The sequence below is a fragment of the Bos taurus genome, chromosome 10 (genome assembly GCF_002263795.3).
Source record: "Bos taurus isolate L1 Dominette 01449 registration number 42190680 breed Hereford chromosome 10, ARS-UCD2.0, whole genome shotgun sequence".
In the NCBI taxonomy this organism is placed as follows: Eukaryota; Metazoa; Chordata; class Mammalia; order Artiodactyla; family Bovidae; genus Bos; species Bos taurus.
Genome location: NC_037337.1, coordinates 67,504,359 through 67,524,346, shown reverse-complemented (window position 1 = coordinate 67,524,346; position 19,988 = coordinate 67,504,359). Strand labels below are relative to the sequence as shown.

At 35.8% G+C, this 19,988-nt stretch overlaps 2 protein-coding genes across 3 annotated transcripts in view; one reads left to right on the top strand and one right to left on the bottom strand.

Annotated features, from left to right (window-relative positions):
• Positions 1–5,807: 5,807 nt before the first annotated feature.
• SOCS4 (suppressor of cytokine signaling 4) lies at positions 5,808–19,735 on the bottom strand. Its single transcript, NM_001076218.2, has 2 exons — positions 19,483–19,735; positions 5,808–7,770 (listed from the first exon to the last, which is right to left on the bottom strand). Exon 2 carries the CDS (start codon positions 7,676–7,678, stop codon positions 6,356–6,358), a length of 1,323 nt encoding a protein of 440 aa, NP_001069686.1. The 5' UTR covers positions 7,679–7,770; positions 19,483–19,735; the 3' UTR covers positions 5,808–6,355.
• Positions 19,736–19,846: 111 nt separating this feature from the next.
• The window catches only part of WDHD1 (WD repeat and HMG-box DNA binding protein 1), a 53,538-nt gene continuing 53,396 nt past the window's right edge, over positions 19,847–19,988 (top strand). Inside the window, exon 1 of one of the 2 annotated variants that reach the window (XM_005211844.5) lies at positions 19,847–19,937. The gene's annotated coding sequence lies outside the window, so the exon portion shown is untranslated. The remainder of the gene's footprint in view (positions 19,938–19,988) is intronic. The other variant, NM_001192766.1, reaches the window with a different exon arrangement.

Here is a 19,988-nt window from a genome sequence, read left to right as displayed (position 1 = left end):
AGCATATTAAAAAGCAGAGACATTACTTTGCCAACAAAGGTCTGTCTAGTCAAGACTATGGTTTTTCCAGTAGTCATATATGGATGTGAGAGTTGGACTGTGAAGAAGGCTGAGCGCAGAATTGATGCTTTTGAACTGTGGTGTTGGAGAAGATTCTTGAGAGTCCCTTGGAGACTCAAGAGCAAGGAGATCAAACCAGTCAATTCTAAAGGAGATCAGTCCTGGGTGTTCACTGGAAGGACTGATGTTGAAGCTGAAACGCTAATACTTTGGCCACCTGATGTAAAGAGCTGACTCATTTGAAAAGATCCTGATGCTGGGAAAGATTGAGGGCAGGAGGAGAAGGGGACGACAGAAGATGGATGGTTGGATGTTATCACCAACTCAATGGACATGAGTTTGGGTAAACTCCGGGAGTTGGTGATGGGCAGGGAGGCCTGGCGTGCTGTAGTCCATGGGGTCGCAGTCAGACATGACTGAGTGAACTGAACTGAAGCCTGGGGAAGACACATCTTTGGATAGGGGCAGTGGTCTATGGAAAAGGATACTAGTGTGACCTACTTTATCCTCATAGAAGGCTGCGACTCAGCAGTGCCCTGCGGAGTCATAGGAATTCAGAAGGAACCGTAAGTCAGCAAAATAGTGCTAATATGTTTTTGATGTTTTGCTTATCATAGGCGTCATTGTCGGAGAAGGCGGTGGCACCCCACTCCAATACTCTTGCCTGGAAAATCCCATGGGTGGAGGAGCCTGGTGGGCTGCAGTCCATAGGGTCACTAGGAGTCGGACACTGAGCGACTTCACTTTCACTTTCATGCACTGGAGAAGGAAATGGCAACCCACTCCAGTGTTATTGCCTGGAGGATCCCAGGGACAGGGGAGCCTGGTGGGCTGCCGTCTCTGGGGTCGCACAGAGTTGGACACGACTGAAGCGACTTAGCAGCAGCAGGGGTCATTGTGCATTAATCCTGAATTTTAAAGTCACCCAAAAGTTATTTTCATTACTGGGTTTATGGTCAAAAAAATTTATGCCCACATTTAAGTGCCTCACTCTAGTCCTGATCATGTGTGTCCTGATCATGAGTGACCAACAGCCTTCAGCTTTTCCCATATTTCCAGTCAATAACTGAGCACAGTGGGAATTATCAAATTAGCCCATTCCTGTCCCATGTTGGCTCCAACAGGCAACCTGTTGGGAACTAAATCCACAGCCTGGCCTTTTCAGAACTGCACTGCCCACCCTACCCAGTGCTTCCTTGAATTTCTTTTACAGATGTCAGACCTGCAATGTGGTACAAAGACTTCACCACCTTTCCCTGCTTTCTTTCTTATTCTTTGTGTGTGTGTAAGCAGAGTTATAACCACTGGACCACCAGTGAAGTCCCATTCCCCTTTATTCTTCAAAGGTGTCCATTGCCCTTCAATACATCTCTTGTACATTTAATCACATTTTGACATGTTTCTGGAAGACCTAAAATGACACACTAAAGAACTGAAAGGAAAATGTGTAATACAGATTTAAAAATTTCTCCAAGTTGAACGTGTCAGGTAAGGATATGCAGTAGTGTTTTGAAAACAGACTACAAAGCCTTTGGATTTTATATATGAGGTTTTAATAAGAAATGAAAATGTATTCAGATCAATTTATTTGAACTCACATCCAAGAAGAAACATTCAACTTCAGGATTAGAAATAAAAAGGGAAACACTCTACTTTTTAGGTAAGGGGTGGATCATACAAGGCTGATTGATGAGTACTAACAGCTTTGTGAAGTTACTACTTAAACTCTGTATATTCAAGTATATATCTAGTTCATACTTGGTTTATACAGAATTTATCCAATTCTAGCAAAGTCAGCATAATTTAAGTAAACCTCCTTGAGTTTTATACTCGTCTGAAAGCTTAAATTTGATTATAACTATGGCAAAAGTGATTATCTTTTCTTCCTGCAAATGTAATCAACTTTTAAAATAACTTAGGCAAACATCAATTTTACATAAACCTTATTAAGAGTAGGAGGAAATTGCAACTGTTCATCTAATTGCAGAGTCTAAACCATAAATTCAAATTGTACCATTATCTTTATTGTCAAATCAAGTCAAGAAGGCCTTTACAGACTAAAAGAAATGAATGTGAATCTGCAGGGTTCTCTAAGGGGAAACTCTGAAAACCTGTCATCACGTTAGTACTTGACAGCTATACAGAAATATTTTCAAGTATGCTCCAAGGGTCACCTCTTGGACCATAAAGAATTAACCTGCAGGAAGTCAAGTGACATCTATTATCATCTATATTTTATGTGCTAGGAAATTAAAGAGAGAATTGAGTAATGTATTCAAAATTAAAAAGTAAAAAAGACTGTCTTTATTTGAAATAGGAGTCATGTGCCTTAAATTCCTTTTCATTGGATTATATCCATTAGTCTACATTTTTATTTAGAAGCCATAGTTACTTCCGTTTTGTCTCCACTATCTTCATGTGTTAATAGTACACTTTTGTAGTGTTGCTTATTTCTAGACCATTAAAAGAGAAAAACCCCTTGTGCTTTCTGTCCATTCTTCAGAAGTAAAAATGAATGTAAAACTGTCTATGTAAAATGAAGATTGTAAACATTTTTTTTCCCCAAAGTAGAAATAATCTGCTTGACTTAAAATCTTTTATTCATTTGGGCATTAAATTACCTAAGCACAATCTACTTTAAACATTGTTTCCCTTGTGTTGCCTCAGGGAATGTTGTATAATTAAGTCCACTTCCTGTGAAATTTCCTCTACCAAAATGAATGTATAATCTATTTGACTCTGATTATAGCTAAAAGTGACAAAAAAGATTTTTAATGAAAACTAAGAGTCTAAGAGTTAGGTCTCAAGATTTTTGTTTCATAGGAAGGAAGCTCTCTATTACATGGATCTATAAAATGATCCAAATTTCAGAGAGACAGGAAGCTGATAACTTGATTTATCTTCTTAATGGCTTTGGCTCATGAATAAATGATAATGGTTTGTTTTTTATAAAAAGAAATGGAATTTGTATAATGAATCCTATTTGCCACATTTGCTCTACTTTTTAAAAAGGATTTCTAATTACTTAGACATTCTTTATATTATTTACAATAAGAAGTCAAAACTTTAACTGAAAGCCATTTTTTGACCACAGTTTGCCATTAGCTAAAATTCAGGAAAGAACACAAGTCTGATCACCAAATCAATAAATCTAGCCACAGGCTGACTAAAAGCTTCCTTTAATCTTCTTCCTATTAGGTCTTCCTTTAAATTAAACCATTCCATGAATTATTTAAGTGAATGGCACAGTTATAGAAAGATCAGATATAATTCTTCATACAAAAATGCTCAGGTAACCTAAAAAAATCCATTCAGCATGTTTCGGGAAGTACAGTATGAATCAAGATGCTGTAGCTTAAAAAAAGGGGAGGCGGGCTTGGGGGTACTCTTGAAAGCTTCAGAGAGAAATAGAAAAATCAAGTTTGTTTCCTGGTTAGTGCAGGATGATTCCCAAAGCGCATTTAAGTGTCTGGTCCAGACTAGCTATTAGCGATTAAGTAGTTCCCTTTCACTGTCAAGGCTTTCCCCTGAGGTGATGCCTAAATTCTTAATTTTAATATTTTATCGTTTCTTTTAGCCCCATCCGCTCTCACCAGTAAGCACTACATTTCCACCATGCTGAATGCTTTCTCAACTCTGAAATTTACACTTTTCAAATGCTCAGTGTTCAACTTAGCTATAAAATTTATATTTATATATCTCCCCACATTGTTCCTCTCAAAATTTATACTCATTTACTTACACATAATTCCAGTAAGTATATTTTTAATGAGTTAATTTCTGAATGCTGAATGCTCTTTCAAATGTGTCCTCAAAAAGTCACTGAGAAAGACTTAACCTTTCTAAATTCCAATCGCTTCATGCTCTAAAGAATTCTTACTCTTCTTTTCCCTTCATGGTAATCAATTCCCTTCTCAAATCTTACATTTCTACTTTCCCGATTTCTTTTCACTGTAGCAAATACCAAAGGAAAAAATACAAACTGTTTCAGAGTAAATGAGTCTCTTTCCTGCTCTCATTTATTAGATCATCTGCTTCAAGGCTATATAAATGGCAGTATTTTGAAAATGTTAACAGCTATCAATACCTTGAAGTTGAAAAAATAAGAAAGCAGAGAAAATATATCACAAGCAACCAGTTTGAATATATGAAAGGCTACTTAGATCTTGATTTTCATATAAATACTAATTTTTACCATTATAAAAGACAGCATATTTTCTTTTTCTTTATAAAATTACCTTTAACAGAATATTCATTAGCTAATCATTCCTTAGGTTTTTCTGTATTGATAAAAAGTTATCTTTAAAAGAAAAATATTTAAAACAATATTGTTTCATAGAAACAGAAAGTCTCAATATCAAATTCTGATAAAAAACTATAATTATGGGTAGAGTCTAACCATACTGTTAATTTTCTTCACCAAAGATGGATGTTTAGGAAGCATTATATTGGTAAATAAGATAAGCTTCTCAGTGATCTACAAAAGCGCCACAAGAAAGATGAGGTAGTATGAGACTGTCCAACTTTTGTAAAAGGGAAATATCATCTTTAGAAGAGATATTTATCCTGACACTGATGTTGTTATCCTGAGCCTCATCACTGCTGAGAGAGGTGCTATTTTAGTAGCTAACCCTCACTGGAACCAAGACAATCTTGAGATCACTTGAGAAAAAAAGATGCTAGAAGATAATGGTAAGAGATTTTCTTGTTCAATTTTGTGATAACTGCTAAAAACTTATTTTAAAGCAATTAATTTTAAATGCCATCTTTATGTTAACAGCAGAACTGTAGGAAAGGGAAATGCTACTTCGACATAAAAGCAATACTTAAGAAACATCTAACTGGGAAATTTGAGTCAAATTTCTTTCAATTCAGGTAGAAACAGCTTCCTACTAGATAAACTAGCATCAAGAGATCAATTTACTATATTAAAAATGCTAATTTGTACAAAGGGGTAGACAACTCACCAGAAGAAGTAACTGTCTAGGAAATTTATTATTGATTCTTTAAAAAAGAAAAGTTAAATAGGCTATCACTTCATTTATATTATATTGGGATAATGTTTTCTAAAAAATGCTTCTCTGTTCTTGAGATGCTAAACTTAAAAATATTATACCCAGTGCCCAGTATTGTTCAGTATGGCATAAGCAATATAGCTCTCAAAATGTTTTCCTTTTTCTGAAGCCATACTAAAGATATGTTAGTTCTGAAAATAGGAATAGTTACCTGAAATCTGAAGATCAAAACCAGTATTAAGTTCCCTGAATACTAAGCTCCATGTTTACTTCTTGAATCCTTATTCAAGCTCAAGTCAAAATAATGGAAAACTACTTAGGTCTCTTTGGTTACCAATGGAAATTTGTGGCTGTTTATAAACTGTGGCATCTCTCCAAAGTAACAGGCTCAGTTTCTAAAAAAGAGCTAAGCAGAAGCAACAGTTCACAAGTCAATACAGAAAAAACCCCAGTTGCTTTATTATTTAGTAATTACTAGTTACTAATAGTAGTATCATTATTTTTAAAGCTTCCAGTGAGAAGGGAATAATACTTATGTTCTGAAGATGGTAACTCTTCCAAGTTTGAGAGAAAGGTCTATTCAAGGAATAATAAATGACCATGCCACATTACAGAAGAATAAATTCACCTCTAAGATATCATGTCCTCATTTGATTCTTACTGACCTGATTAATCAAATTTAGTAATTCAGCTTTACAATTAATATTTAAAATGAAAACACATCAAGTTTGATTTGAAGCCATTTTGTTAACTTTTAACATCCCTATTAGTAAATTACAACACACACAGCTTTACCGAAGGCTTTTAAAACAAATGAAAGGATGATGTGGAAACTATATCTTATGTTAGGAATGCCAATGACATAGGTTAACAAAGCGTTTTATATGTTATATATAGGAAAAGAAACAATTATTTTTAAAGAAAAGTATGAAATACAGATTATTTAAATGTGTTTGCAATGCCTACAAACTTCAAATATCCCTGGATCATATTTAAGTTACAATTAAGAAAAGAAAAAAATTAAGTATACAATCTACATGGTAAAAACAAAAACCAAACCTGGTCAAAAATATCCATTAACCCCTAGTGTGTAACCATTATTATTGTTCAACAATTACTGTATCCTAATAAAAATAAACTGATCTGCAAGTAAAATTTAGGGCAGAAGTTTATTTTGGACTTCAACTGCCCTTGTAGAAAAATTCAAAGTGGTATAATAAGAAAAATAAAGTATTAAATGAAAATACATATATAACCACTCCCTTGTTCCTACCCTTTTTCTAGCATTGTTGTTCTGGTGCATCAATCCTGAGTACTCTAACTTTTGATTTATAGTGATATTCCTTCAGATATAATTTCATGGAAGAAGGAATTGGAAGGGCATCAATGCCATCGTAAGTTGTACAGTTACAAATAACTGTTCTGCATATATGCTGCAGGGAAAAGGGGAAAGTCCGAATTAAAGGAGTGGATAAAAGTGGTTCGAAGAACATACAGGCACTCGGGTCCTTGTAATGCTCTAGGAGCCCAGTAATGTCAGGCGAATGGAAGACACAAGGATCATGTGCATCAAAGCTAAAGTTGTGATTCCACTGTTCAATTCTAGCGTGAAGAGAACGACTATAGCGTCTAAAACTAACAGAGAATAAATAGTCTTCCTGTGCTGAATCTCGCAGTAAAAAGGTGCCTTCTGGTTTTCCTTCTAGTAGAGCTTCAGCTGCATATTTATCCATAACACCCCAGTAACATGGATTATTATTGATCTGAAGGAGGTCTGGTACAAGACAGTGGACATAATCAATCTGAGTATGGTACTTGGGAGGTGTTTCCAGTTGCAGGATTTCTTCATCAATTTCCCATTTGGGTTTGTTTCTTTTCCGGGAACTTGTGCAAAGTGTTATAATTTCATCATCTGAATCCATGTCACTATCTTCTATGCTGTTATTTGAAGCCAGGTTCACTATAGAGTCAGTCCCAGGACCACCTCTACCCGAAGAATTGTTACTGGTTATGACACAGGGCTGAACACTGGTATGTGAGAAGCAGCTGACCTCTTCCATGTTTCTTCGTTGTTTTAGCTGACCATCCCTCAATTCGCTCTGAGACAAGTCTGTGCTTACCCATTCATCTGATTTGGGACTTATAGGAGCAGTGTGTCGTTTAATAAAGTGCCACCTAAAGGCTAAATCTGATCGAGGTGGGAACGGACACTTATCTAACATGAGTTCACTGATATGAATTTTTCTTTTAGATGGAAGCCCTGAAGAATGCCGACTACTACAATTCTTTATTGGAAAACACTGCCCCACAGCATCTTGCAGTTTCTGTTTAAGAGATCGGCCTAAAAATCTATGCCCACAGGAATGATCTAAATCCAACTCGATAGATGAACAGCTGTGCTTCCTTTCTTGGCTCCTTAAAGGAACTTCAGTTTTCTCGATAGCACTCACTGTTTCAGCATCTGAACAACTTTCACTCTTTTTTGACCAAGATAACTTCTTTCCACTCCACACATAACCATCCTTTCTGTCAGCACTTCGACTCCGGCTAGTTTTGGGCCTTACATCTACATTTTTACTATTACTTTCACTATTTTCTGCCATTTTAACAAACTGTCCACAAATTCCAGTGTTATAAATAATGCTTTTTCAATTTTTCCAGTAGAATATTTCTTCTGGGTACTTTCTGGATGTATCTAAGGAAAAAAAATAAAGATCATTAATTGTCATTAACATTGCATAGTTTATATATCAAGTCCCAATTATATACAAGATGAAAAGGGATAATACACTTTTTTTTGGTTTTTTAAAAATTAATTTATTTTAATTGGAGGCTAATTACTTTATAATATTGTAGTGGTTTTTGCCATAGATAATTAATATATTTTTCAAAAAAGTACTGGAAATGTTGGAAGGCAGTTCCAAGATACTTTGTTCTCATTTAAATAAACTACTTTACCATATACTAATAATTCTATAGTGCCATTGAGTCAAGAATCTGGGTTTCTTTCCCATAGCTACTTGTCAATGTGAATCAAAAAAGCTAAGCATCCTGTCAGCCAAAATATATGTCTGAAATGTTAACAATTTCTGGTTTATTTTTTAATTTCACAGCAGACCAGGGAATTCTTTGTCAGAGATGAGAAAACTATGAGCTGGTATTTAACTATCACTACCCTCCTGGGTTCGATCCCTAGGTTGGGAACCTGAAGAATTCCATGGACTCTACAGTCCATGGGATTGCAAAGAGTCAGACATAACTAAGCAACTTTCACTTTCACCCTCCTTGTAGGCTTCCTCAGTGGCTCAGTGGTAAAGAATCTGTCTGCAGTGTAGGAGACACGGGTTCAATCCCTGGGTCAGGAAGATCCCCTGGAGAAGGAAATGGCAACCTGCTTCAGTATTCTTGTTGGGAAAGCCCACAGACAGAGGAAGCTGGGAGGCTAAGCCCACAGAATCACAAGAGTCAGACATGACTGACTTAGTGACTAGACAACAACAACAACCTTCCTTCTCTCTCGTTTTCTTTTTTTTTCTTTCGTTTTCTTTTCTACTGATTGAAAATATGAACAATTTTAAGTTATAAAAGCTGTTAAGAATTTATTAAATAAATAATCAGCACTGAACAGTAGAAACGTCATGCAAGAATTCCCAACGTAATTTTTGTCAACTCATTTAAATATTTGGTCAATTTCACTATTAGTCTACATGGTGTGTGGAAAATTTGGAATTGGATAAAAATTTGTTATTTTACACACACACATACACACACACACACTTATATATTCTTCCTGATAATTTCAAAAAAACAAAGTTCTATAGGGCAATGCCTTTCCTATGAAATTGAGTAGATAGCCTAAAATTTATAATGTAAACAAATTTTTAAAATTAATAGTGATGATTGGTCATAGATAAAAACTACTTAGCTATTATTAGATGGAATAAGATTTAAGTCCAAGTTTGGGGGGAGGGATTTTATAATCTCAAATATTTTATAAATGGATATTGAATTTTATAATTAAGAAAATCGGTTGTACTCAATATTCTCAACCATCCCAACAGTTAAGTAATGTTGAGAGCTACCAGAATCCATTTTCATAGCAGTAGAGTTTGAAATAAGCATCTGCAATGGCAAATATGATTGGGACGTGCTTAAAAGTATGAACTAATGATAAAGGCTTGCCATATAAAGTTGTTGTTGTTGTTTAATCGCTAAGTTGTGTTTTACTCTTTGCAACCCCATGGACTGTAGCCTGCTATGGTATTTTCCAGGCAAGAATACTGGAGTGGGTTGCCATTTTCTTCGTCAGAGGATCTTCCTGACCCAGGGATTGAACCTGCACCTCCTGCGTTGGCCGGCAGATTCTTTACCACAGAATCACCAGGGAAGCCCTTGTCATATGAAGTACCTGATTACTAAACAAAGAATAGCATCAGGTGATTATACTTATTGTTTTGATTTAGTGAGCTCACTGGTACATAATCATTTAAAATTCACAGAGAAAAAATATTTTAAAATCTAAATTTGAAAGAAACATCATCACTTAGTATACCAAATTATATTTAACAGTATGCTTTGGTTGTTCATTGACTAAATTCCACTGAACAAAAATAAACAGGCAGAAGCTACAGAGTACGCTGAAGAATATGAAGTCATTGATCAGAAAAGTCTCTTATTACTAAGAGCTTACACTTATACTTTTCAAGATTAAAAAAATTAAATAAGCGCCCCAAGCAGATATTTTTTTGTTAATATTACATACTTTCAACTTTTTTATTCAATGTGATAATGTGAAAAGTATATTACGTAAAATTTAAAATATCTAGTGTTTTTATTTACTTTAAAAATATCAAAGAGCAGATTATTAATTCTAAGGTCAACTTTACTCCACTGCATATAAACATGCTCATCTTCCTGTTATCAGAGCTAATTCCACACCTCTGCTCTTGATGACATTCCCACCTTTACCAGGGTCTGCTTTCATCACTCTCTTCAAAAACAACCAAGTCTCCTACAAACTCTTTTGGTGATTCCAATACTTTCTTTAGTTATAATTACTGCTATCCATATTAAATTTCTAAATGAATAGCTGATTTCCCCTCAAAAAGAAAATAGCTTTGGTTTTTTTCTAATTATAAAAGAAATAATGATGCAGTTTAAAAATGGCTAAGTGAAAATCTTTTTGCTCCACTTTTCTCTCAGAAATCAGCCCAAAACAAGGGAAAATGAGCAATAAAAACACAAATCTCATCTTCAATGAAACTATCATGTATCTATAACCTGAGTGACAAAATACAAGGACAGAAAACAGAGGAGCAATGACTGACTCAGCAGTGGAGAGGTTGGTGACACCAGGCACAGAGGCAATGTTAATGAGAAGACAACAGAGCAGGCAAAGTCCAGGACACTCAGAGGCACCAGATTCTACAGAAAGTATGTATGGAGAACAGTTCAGAAAAATGGGGAGCAGGTTGAAAATTTGTGTTAGGGCAGTTAGATCTCTCTGGTTCTTACTCTCATACTTAGAGGAGATAGGATTTTATTATTTGGAGAAATTGAACCAGAAAGGCTCAAGACTTTGGATACCAGACATAGTAAGGATAGATGGGAGGCCTGGGACTAAAATCAGAAAGTTCCCTGCTCCATTCTTCCATCCAACTTCCAGAATTCCAGTGGTCAAACTTACACCTCCCTAGTAAGAGATTGGACAGTACTAAACTGGAGAAACAGAATAACCAAAGAGAAAAGATCTATAGATTCTGGTAACTGGAAATCCTCCAATAAAAAGCTGGAGGGACACCCAGGCATTCTGTGAGGCTCATCCATCCATAAGCCATGCCTGCTTACTTGTACTTTCAGACAGCATTGTTGTGCTTCATTTACTCTAGATTATGATAGGTTACTAGACTTTTGAGGAAAGCCTTTAAAATAAACAAGTTACTAAAACACAAAGAACTTGGAGGGAAAAAGTAACCATGAAAGTAATGAGAAATAAAATAGATTTTGTACTAGCCATATGACCTTAAAATCTCAGTTTCTTCATCTATAAAATGGAGACACTGATGCTATATATTTCATTAGGCTAGTAGGAATTAAAAGAAATAAGGTATGTAAAATACATATGTAGCTCAGATTCTAAATGGAGCAAGTATACAATAAAGGTTAACATTTCTTTTTTAAAAAAGAAACAGATATTACATATGTTGTTTTATTATAGCACCCAAGACAGTTTTATAGAAATAGTTCATAAGTAAAGAAATCACTGAAATACCTCTGTCTCTAGCCCAGTGCTAACTATAGTTTATGAGCACATATAACTTTCAGGATGATAGCTAACCTTTCAAAATAAAAAAGGATTAATAAGCTAGACATTGCTAAAACTCAACAGACTATGAAGCTAAGAACAATTTGACGTTTTCCACCAGAGAACTGACTTCCAGCCTCACTCAAAACAAGTTTAAATGCTAACAAAACAGATTTATTTTGGCAAGGCTTACCAACCTGTACATAATAGGAGTAATCAATTAAGTATCTCTGGATTTTAGGTTAACTGTTCTTACATATACTATTGCTACAGGTATCCAAAAAATAAAGTGAAAAATACCATTGTCCTAGATGAATTTTCCATACCTGCACTTAAAGAGTTAATGCACAGAAAATCTTCTGACTGGTTATCTTTTGGTATCTAAGCACTATAGCCTTATATAAATTTTACATAGCTATTCTTTTGACAGATGACTCAGTTCATGCTTCAGAAGTTCCACTTTTTATAAACTTATGGAAAAAAATATATTTGGTAAAATATACCATATCAATGGGTTTCCCTTGTAGCTCAGTGGGTAAAGAATCTGGCCTGTAGTGCAGGAGACCTGGGTTTGGTTCTTGGGTCGGGAAGATCCCCTGCAGAAGGAAATGGCAACCCACTCCAGTATCCTTGCCTAGAAAATCTCACGGACACAGGAGCCTGGTGGGCTGCAGTCCATAGGGTCGCAAAGAGTTGGGCACGGCTGAGTGACTAAAACTTACTTACTTACCATATTGATATATTGGCCAGAATGCCACTTAATGTTGTAGTCTTCAAAGTAGGAAGAAAATTTAACTTGTATTTATACTTGTCTAAAAATTAGAAAACTCTATTAATATTGAATATATGATTGGCAATGTTCCCATTACTCATTGTGAGATGGGTACTTGTCTGATGAGGTGCTTTCTGGGGGGAGGAGTGGGAGCTCCAAAAAGCTAAGTACTTGATGGCAACCCTCTCCATTTCTTTGTGCACTTTTAGTGGATCACAACTGCTTCCATGTTGTTGGAATACCTTTGTGGATTATATTATCTTACATAAGAGAATCTTTACAATATTTGTGAATAGACATGACCATGGAAATTCTATTAACACAAAGTTTGCTAGTTATCTCAGGGCAGAGTTCTATCACTCAGTTGTTTCCAACTCTTTGTGACCCCATGGACAGCAGCATGCCAGGCTTCCCTGTCCTTCACCATCTCCCAGAGCTTGCTCAAACTCATGTCCACTAAGTCAGTGATACCATCCAACCATCTTGTCCTCTGTCATCCCCTTTTCCTCCTGCCTTCAATCTTTCCCAGCATCAGGGTCTTTTCTAATGAGTTGGCTTTTTTTTTCATCAGGTGGCCAAGTAGTGGAACTTCAGCTTCAGCATCAGTTCTTCCAATGAATATTCAGGACTTATTTCCTTTAGGAATGACTGGTTTGATCTCCTTGCAGTACAAGAGACTCTCAAGAGTCTTCTCCAACGCCACAGTTCAAAAGCATCAATTCATCGGCGTTCAGCCTTTTTGTGGTTCAGCTCTAACATCCATACATGACTACTGGAAAAACCATAGCTTTGAATAGATGCACCTTTGTTGGCAGAGTGATGGCTCTTCTTTTTAATACTCTATCTAGGTTTGTCATAGCTTTTCTTCCAAGGAGCAAGCATCTTTGAGTTCCATGGCTGCAGTCACCATCTGCGGTGATTTTGGAGCCCAAGAAAATAAAGTGTGTCTCTGTCTGTGCTCTTTCCCCATCTATTTGCCATGAAGTGATGAGACTGGATGCCATGATCTTATTTTTTTGAATATTGAGTTTTAAGCCAGCTTTTTCACTCTCCTCTTTCACCTTCATTAAGAAGCTCTTTAGTTCTTTGCTTTCTGCCACAAGAGTGGTATCATCTGCGTATCTGAGGTTGTTGCTATTTCTCCCAGCAGTCTTGATTCTGGCTTGTGCTTCATCCAGCTCGGCATTTTGCATGATGTACTCTGCATATAAGTTAAATAAGCAGGGTGACAACACATAGCCTTGACATACTCCTTTCCCAATTTTGAATCAGTCTGTTCCATGTCCAGTTCTAACTTGCTTCTTGACCTGCAAACAGATTTCTCAGGAGGCAGGTAAAGTGGTCTGATATTACCATCTCTTTAAGAATTTCCCACAGTTTAGTTGCTAATATTATAAGACAAGTTATATATTTTTCTTTTTCAAAATGACAAGTGTTCTTAGTTTGATGACCTTTATTGGGATAATAAGCAGCTCTGAGAAGTTACTTAACAGATACATTAAGAAAAAAGGCAAGACAAAATATTTAACTGGCTATTTATGGTTTAGGTAACATCAGAATTACTACTGAGAAAGTAACTGCTTTAAAAAAAAAGGCTATGGAGAAAGCTTTTTAGAAAAAGAAGATATTCAGAATTCCCTTCACTATTACATGATTTTGTTACAATGAGATAAAAATGTATATAAACTCTTGCATCTTTACACTTAAAACACATGGCAGAAGATCTAATCTCTTCTGAAAGTTGCATTAAACCAAAATGCACAATATTAAAAAATTCAATTACATTTCTCTCAATAAAAATAACATTAATTTTTAGTGAAAAAAATTTATTTTTAAAGAGTAAAAATGAGTTTTAAAAAAACGTTCTGGTGTCTTGCCAAACGTTTGTCTATACACATAAAGTCTGAGTGTTAAAAAACAGTGTAAGGTTCTGAATCTTAATGAGTCCCCTCAACCCTATCATTAATAGTTGGAGTTTTACATAAACTTTGTAAAAATGAAGTAGAAGATGAGATACAAAGTGAAAAAAAGAAGTGGCTTTACAACCATTTTTATGTAGTATAGAAATCAAAGATGATATCTTGAAAAATGTTGACAAATCAACAGTCTTTCTTAGTAACTGCGAAGAAACTTTTCTTTTTTTAAGAGAGTCAAAGAATTACTTGGGAGAAGGTTGCTTTGACTCTTGATTCAATAATTTTTTATGAAGGCATCTAAGTTACAATACCTTGGGGACTACACAGTGACATTTTTAAAATTATTTCTTCTTAATGAGGAAGTGGCAAGTGTCTAAAGTAAGTTTATATAAAAGCCTTTTTCAAGAAATCAAGTTCCCAGATTCACTAGCCATTTGATCCCAGGTTCTACAATCAACTGCACAGATAGCGATAAAAGATTGAATACCCAAAGTGACCATCCTAGACTAACAACAGATTTAAATGACATTTAGTTAGTTCTCTTGAATAAGGCTGGAAAGATGATTTTAATTCAAATTTCCATTGAAAACTGTTGTAAAAGTTAGTAAATAAAGGGTTAAACCTCATTTATCTAGAAACTTCATTTGTATTCTCTATGATGTTAGATAACAGAGGATTATTGTATATATTAATTAGTCATTGAACTACTATGTCCACAATGCTGATGTCTATTTAAGACCAGAATTCATGTAAGTATTAAATTTGACCTTATAAAGAATAATTTACTATACTATATAAAGAATTCCCAGATAAATTATTATTCTGGTAGTAATTTCCTTATTAAATCTATTATTCCAAAGTTTACCTGCTATTATGTGTCCCAAAACTCCTTGAATGCATTCTGATCATAGTCCATGATATTTAAATTGGATTCTGTGGGTCAGAGTCCTTGATATTTGATCATAGGCTAATATTTGTGTTGGATTCTAAGGAAACACTTAAGAGTCCACAAATGGAATATACTGGATAGTATACGACAGATAAATTCCTCAGAATGTTAATCAAAAAACATGAAAAATGTTTTTTTCAAATGTTTAAGAGAGAAACATCTGAACTATAAGTGTTTTTTCCTCATTACCAAAGCAATATAGGTTCATTTTCCAGTAAATATTTTAAAGTACCTCTTTTTCAATGCTAACAAGCCATGGCTCAGGGGACTTAACTGATTTGGAAAAAGAGAAAACAAAACACAAATAAACACACACTGATTGGCACCACTATACCCTTTCTTCCCTTCTCCAAACATTCTTCACTTAATTTCCTACATTTTGCTTATACCAGTGTTCCCCAATCTGAACTTCTGTGTACACTAGTGCTAAAAGGTATTAATACGTGTTCTATAGAATTGGAAGTTTCATTATCAAACTAGTTTGGAAATCACTTCCCCACTGAAAGATAGCAAAAGGTTCCAAGAGGTCCTTTGGTTAAGAAACCTGATTAGGCCACAGTTTCCTATACTTAACTCAAAGTAAACCCTTTTTGTGGAACAAACTGTGGAAGAAACATTAACTTGGGCTAAGATTAAAATGAAGGTACATTATGGTATGCAAGCTAAAGAGAAATGTCTAGGACCTGTCACTGAAGAGGGTTAATTTAGGGTGAAGAGGGAACAGGAAACTAAAGGCTGGCACTACAAACTTCTAAAAGCACAAGAACCTTAACAGAATTTTAGAAATCAGAATGCTTAAGATACTTGATTGTGACTCTCAGAGAATAAATTGGATTGTACAGATATATTTTTTTCCTTTCAATTTATAATTCTTTAATTATAAAAATAATATATGCATATTTTAAAATATAGGAAACATTCAGGAAAGTTCAAAAAGGAGGGGAAAAGACTGTAATTCAATTACCTAGAAGCAATCAATTTAGACATTTTGGCCAATTTCCTTGCAGTCTTTCTTCCTATGAGTGTAATTTGGTCTAAGAGAAAGTTTTTAAGTTTTAAAGGTCCCTAAAAAATTAACAATCTAGTTTTTGACTATATCATATTTAAAAATGAAGCATGGTGCAGATGAAATAGCATGACTTGCTAAATCATTAAACATGATCTAAAATTCAGACTCTGTCACTTACTAGCTGTCTCTCCTGAGTTTTAAAATCTCATTCAGCTTCAGTGTTCACATTATTAAATCTGGATAATGCCAGCTGCCTCATGTTTTTACTGCCAGGGTTAAAATGTATGAAAATAGCATACATTGAGCTTAATGAGAATATGTATTACATTCTGCAATATGTTATGTTTTCTCAGAACCTTCCATGTAGAATGAGCTAATTTCAAAAAATAAGAGCTAGGAAAGTGGCAATAAGGAAAAAGAATGAAAGGAAACACAGGCTACATAAAAGGCTAGAAAATCCACACAAAAACATATCTCAAAAATCTGAGGCTGAGGATGCTTCATCATTTCTGAAATATCATAAAGCTCTTTCTATTACTCCTGATATTAAACATGCTCTTTTTAAAAAAGTTTTAAAGTTTCAAGTTCTTGAAAAATATTATGGGTGTAAATAATGAAACTTAATTATAAAAAATCTGTAGTTTCTTACAAGCTTAATAAATCAATTTCAACAGAAATAGTAGGCAAAGTTTTTTTCTTTTAACTGATCATAGATTCTTCTTTTCATGGCTTTATGATAATTATATATGCTTACATTTAAGCCTAGGTAACAAGTTTTACATACAAACTAGTATAATGTTATTCTAGACTTAAAATTGCCTTCATATTCTGATAAAACTAAATTCTAAGTTTTATGGCAACAGTTATGACTTGGAGAGCCAGTCTGGCAGACTACTTGGATCAGAAGTAAAAGATCTATTTCTAGTTCTGACACATGGTTAGGTGTGTGACTTCTGACAACTCATCACCTTACTGAGCCTTGATATTTTTTTATTGATAAAACAATGATTATATCTATTTTGCGGTGGTAAGGATCCACTGTCATTGTAACAACACAGGAGTCAAATACTAGCTGTCCTTAGCCAGTGGAATTGGGTAGGTTGAGAGAAGGTCTTTCACTGTATTCACTTTAATACCTTAAAAGTTTATACATATGCAAGTATTATTTACCCCCAAAATAAATTAAATAGGCTGGTAAGTTTGACACTTTCAGAGATACAAAAATCTTCAGATTTCTAAACTGTCTTAATATTTTTTTTACTCTGTTCTCAGTTTTGTTATTACTCTCTTCTTCTAACCTTATCTTTCATAAGATTAATAATTTTTATATCTAATACATATTTTATTAAAAAAGGAATTTTAAACATTCCTCCCATAAGGCAATATTGATAAGCCTCCTGGATAAACTAAGATTATGTGATATTATTATTTATATAGGTAATACTGCCACAGTAGAATGGTAATATACTCATGTTTTCTTAGCCTATTGTCCTTGAGAACAACAATATTTGTGAACCTAAGGGTAGTATCAATGGTCACCACAGAGCAAAGCTAACTAACCTTCACTGCAGCTGAAGCTGCGACCTTGGCATCATTTACAGTGAGTTCATTTAGCTATTCACTCCTATGAGACATGCACTGCTATGATAAATTCATTTGGAAAACTCTGACAGCCACATCAGTGGCAGACAACAGCACTGGTTTCTTTTTTAAAATCTACATTATCTTAAATCACCAGGCAATGTTTACTAAGATTCAAGTTATACACATTTCATCACCACACCATTGTCTTGTATGTATTAGCTGAATGTTTGTTTCCCTCAACAACATCATGAATTAATTGAAGACGTTAAAATTCTTTTTAAAATTTGACTGAAAAATGGAAATGTGAAAACACATTGGCAAAAGCAAGAATACACCTTTTAATGTTCAAAAAAATTTACTGAATAGTGATTCAAACAACTCCATTTTGAATGAACCATTAAATGCCCACCCAAAGTACCCCATTAATAACACAAGACAATTTACTTTTATACATTCATGAGTATCTTCTATCTACTATAACAATTCTATGGAAATAGATGTCATCTTCATTTTAGAGATGAGGAATCTGACGTTCAGAAAAAGTAAAGAAGCATATTCAAGGTCACACAACGAGTAACTGTGAGAGTCAAAATTAAAATCTAGGTTTGTTCAGCTTTAAGGCCCAAGCTTATTCCATACATGTTAAATCTGTAAAAAAACAAAGCAAAACATATACATATACACATTTTTCTTTAACCTATGAATCAAATGGCTTGATTGCTAAGGCAGAGTTAAAGGAGAGAAGCGCGAACACCATTCATAGTTTTAAAGTCACATGGTGTTACAGATTTTATAGTTAGAGCATTTGATACCTACAAAGCTTGTTCCAAATTTGCAGATTCTTCTTATGCTGAGCTCTGAAAAGTACTACACTGAAATATATTATCGGACTTCGTCTCGAACCCCATAGTCAATGCAATGATATTTACTTGGATTAAAAAAAAAAAAAAAAAACACCACAAACTAGAAATCGTTCTATCTAAACAATGAAACATCTCCGGACAAAAATTAAGTCACTCGGAAAGAATCATCTCAGGAATCTTTTGCTCTTGTGTAAAAACAATAGGTTGGTTATTTCCCCACAAATCCCAAGTTCTTTTCAGCCAATCACTCTTCATTTGGAGCCTTAGTACTTAAAGCAACACCTTACACAATGCCAACGCGGTAAGAACAATACCACGGTTTGTCTAAATGTGTTTGCAACTTTCCCCAATGAAACTAGACTGAAAAACAATGGGGAAAACTCTACAAAGGAAAAACGTTTCACTTATGTCATAATCAAAATCCGACTGAGATTAGAAGGTGGGTACCACAAAAAAATATCAGTTGTGAAGGTTTTCATGAGAGATCGGTCTCCCAACATGGAGATCGTGAAGATCCAACCAAAGCATAAATTTAATGGCCAAGACCTTAGCAAAGACTGCAAGGATCCAATGAAGTATTCAACAATACACTTTAGCTCTTCTTTTATAGATATAAAAGAAGATATGCACTTCATTGAACTTTAGGTGGAGTCTGAATAGGGAAACACGAATTACTTCAAGGGACACATGTACAATGTCCTATAGAACGAGCATTAATGTACCAGCCGCACCTCCAGGAATCGTGAACTGAGATTAAGTCTTCTCTCCTTCACCGCTATAGAAATGACAAGATGAAGGCGTCGAGGATGCCAAGATTAAAGGCTTGAAAAGGGTCTCGTCTTCCTTTTCTTTAAAGAACAAGCCCAGACATTTCATTCTCTAGCCCGGTCCCAAGGAGGGGCTGGACCCGTTCAGGGACCCGGATATGGCTGCCAGTGAGGAGCGCCAGCAAAGTAGAAGCAGACCCCGAGAGGGCAAGGCCAAGCAGAAACCACCCTTCCCCCACTCACCTCTCGGAACGCAGTTTAACAGGGGCTATCCTTGTAACTGCCGCCATCACCACCGCCATCACTCTGGGTATTCGCTGAGGTGGAGAAGGGAGGCCCAGCCACTCTGGCACCTCATGTAAGTCCTACGAGGCGATTGTCGGTCTGCAAGCCCCCATCCTGAGGTGCCGGGTTCTCATCGCAGACATCGCACTCACCGCCTCCACCTGCTCCGCCGGCACTGCCACCACTTCCGTGTTCGGCTCCCTCCCTTTCTTCCTCACTCCCCCAGCAACCGGCTTTTTCCCGAGCGGCGTGCGCGCCGCTGACGCCACCGCCCGGCGTCCCGGGTCTGGACCGCGCTGGGAGTGGGCGGGCCAGCGCAGGCGCAGTGTGGGACCACGCCGAGCGCGGGAAGCGCCGGCGCCGGCGCTCACTCCCCCGTCCCTTTCCTCGGCTGTGGAGGTTCGGTCCTCTAGGTGAGTCTCCCCTCGCTGGCCTCGTCCGTGCGGCCCATCGAAGACAAGCGT

What these genes read in the sequence shown, in the direction of transcription:
- SOCS4 (NM_001076218.2), bottom strand. Translation starts at nt 7,678, where the DNA reads ATGGCAGAAAATAGTGAAAGTAATAGTAAAAATGTAGATGTAAGGCCC.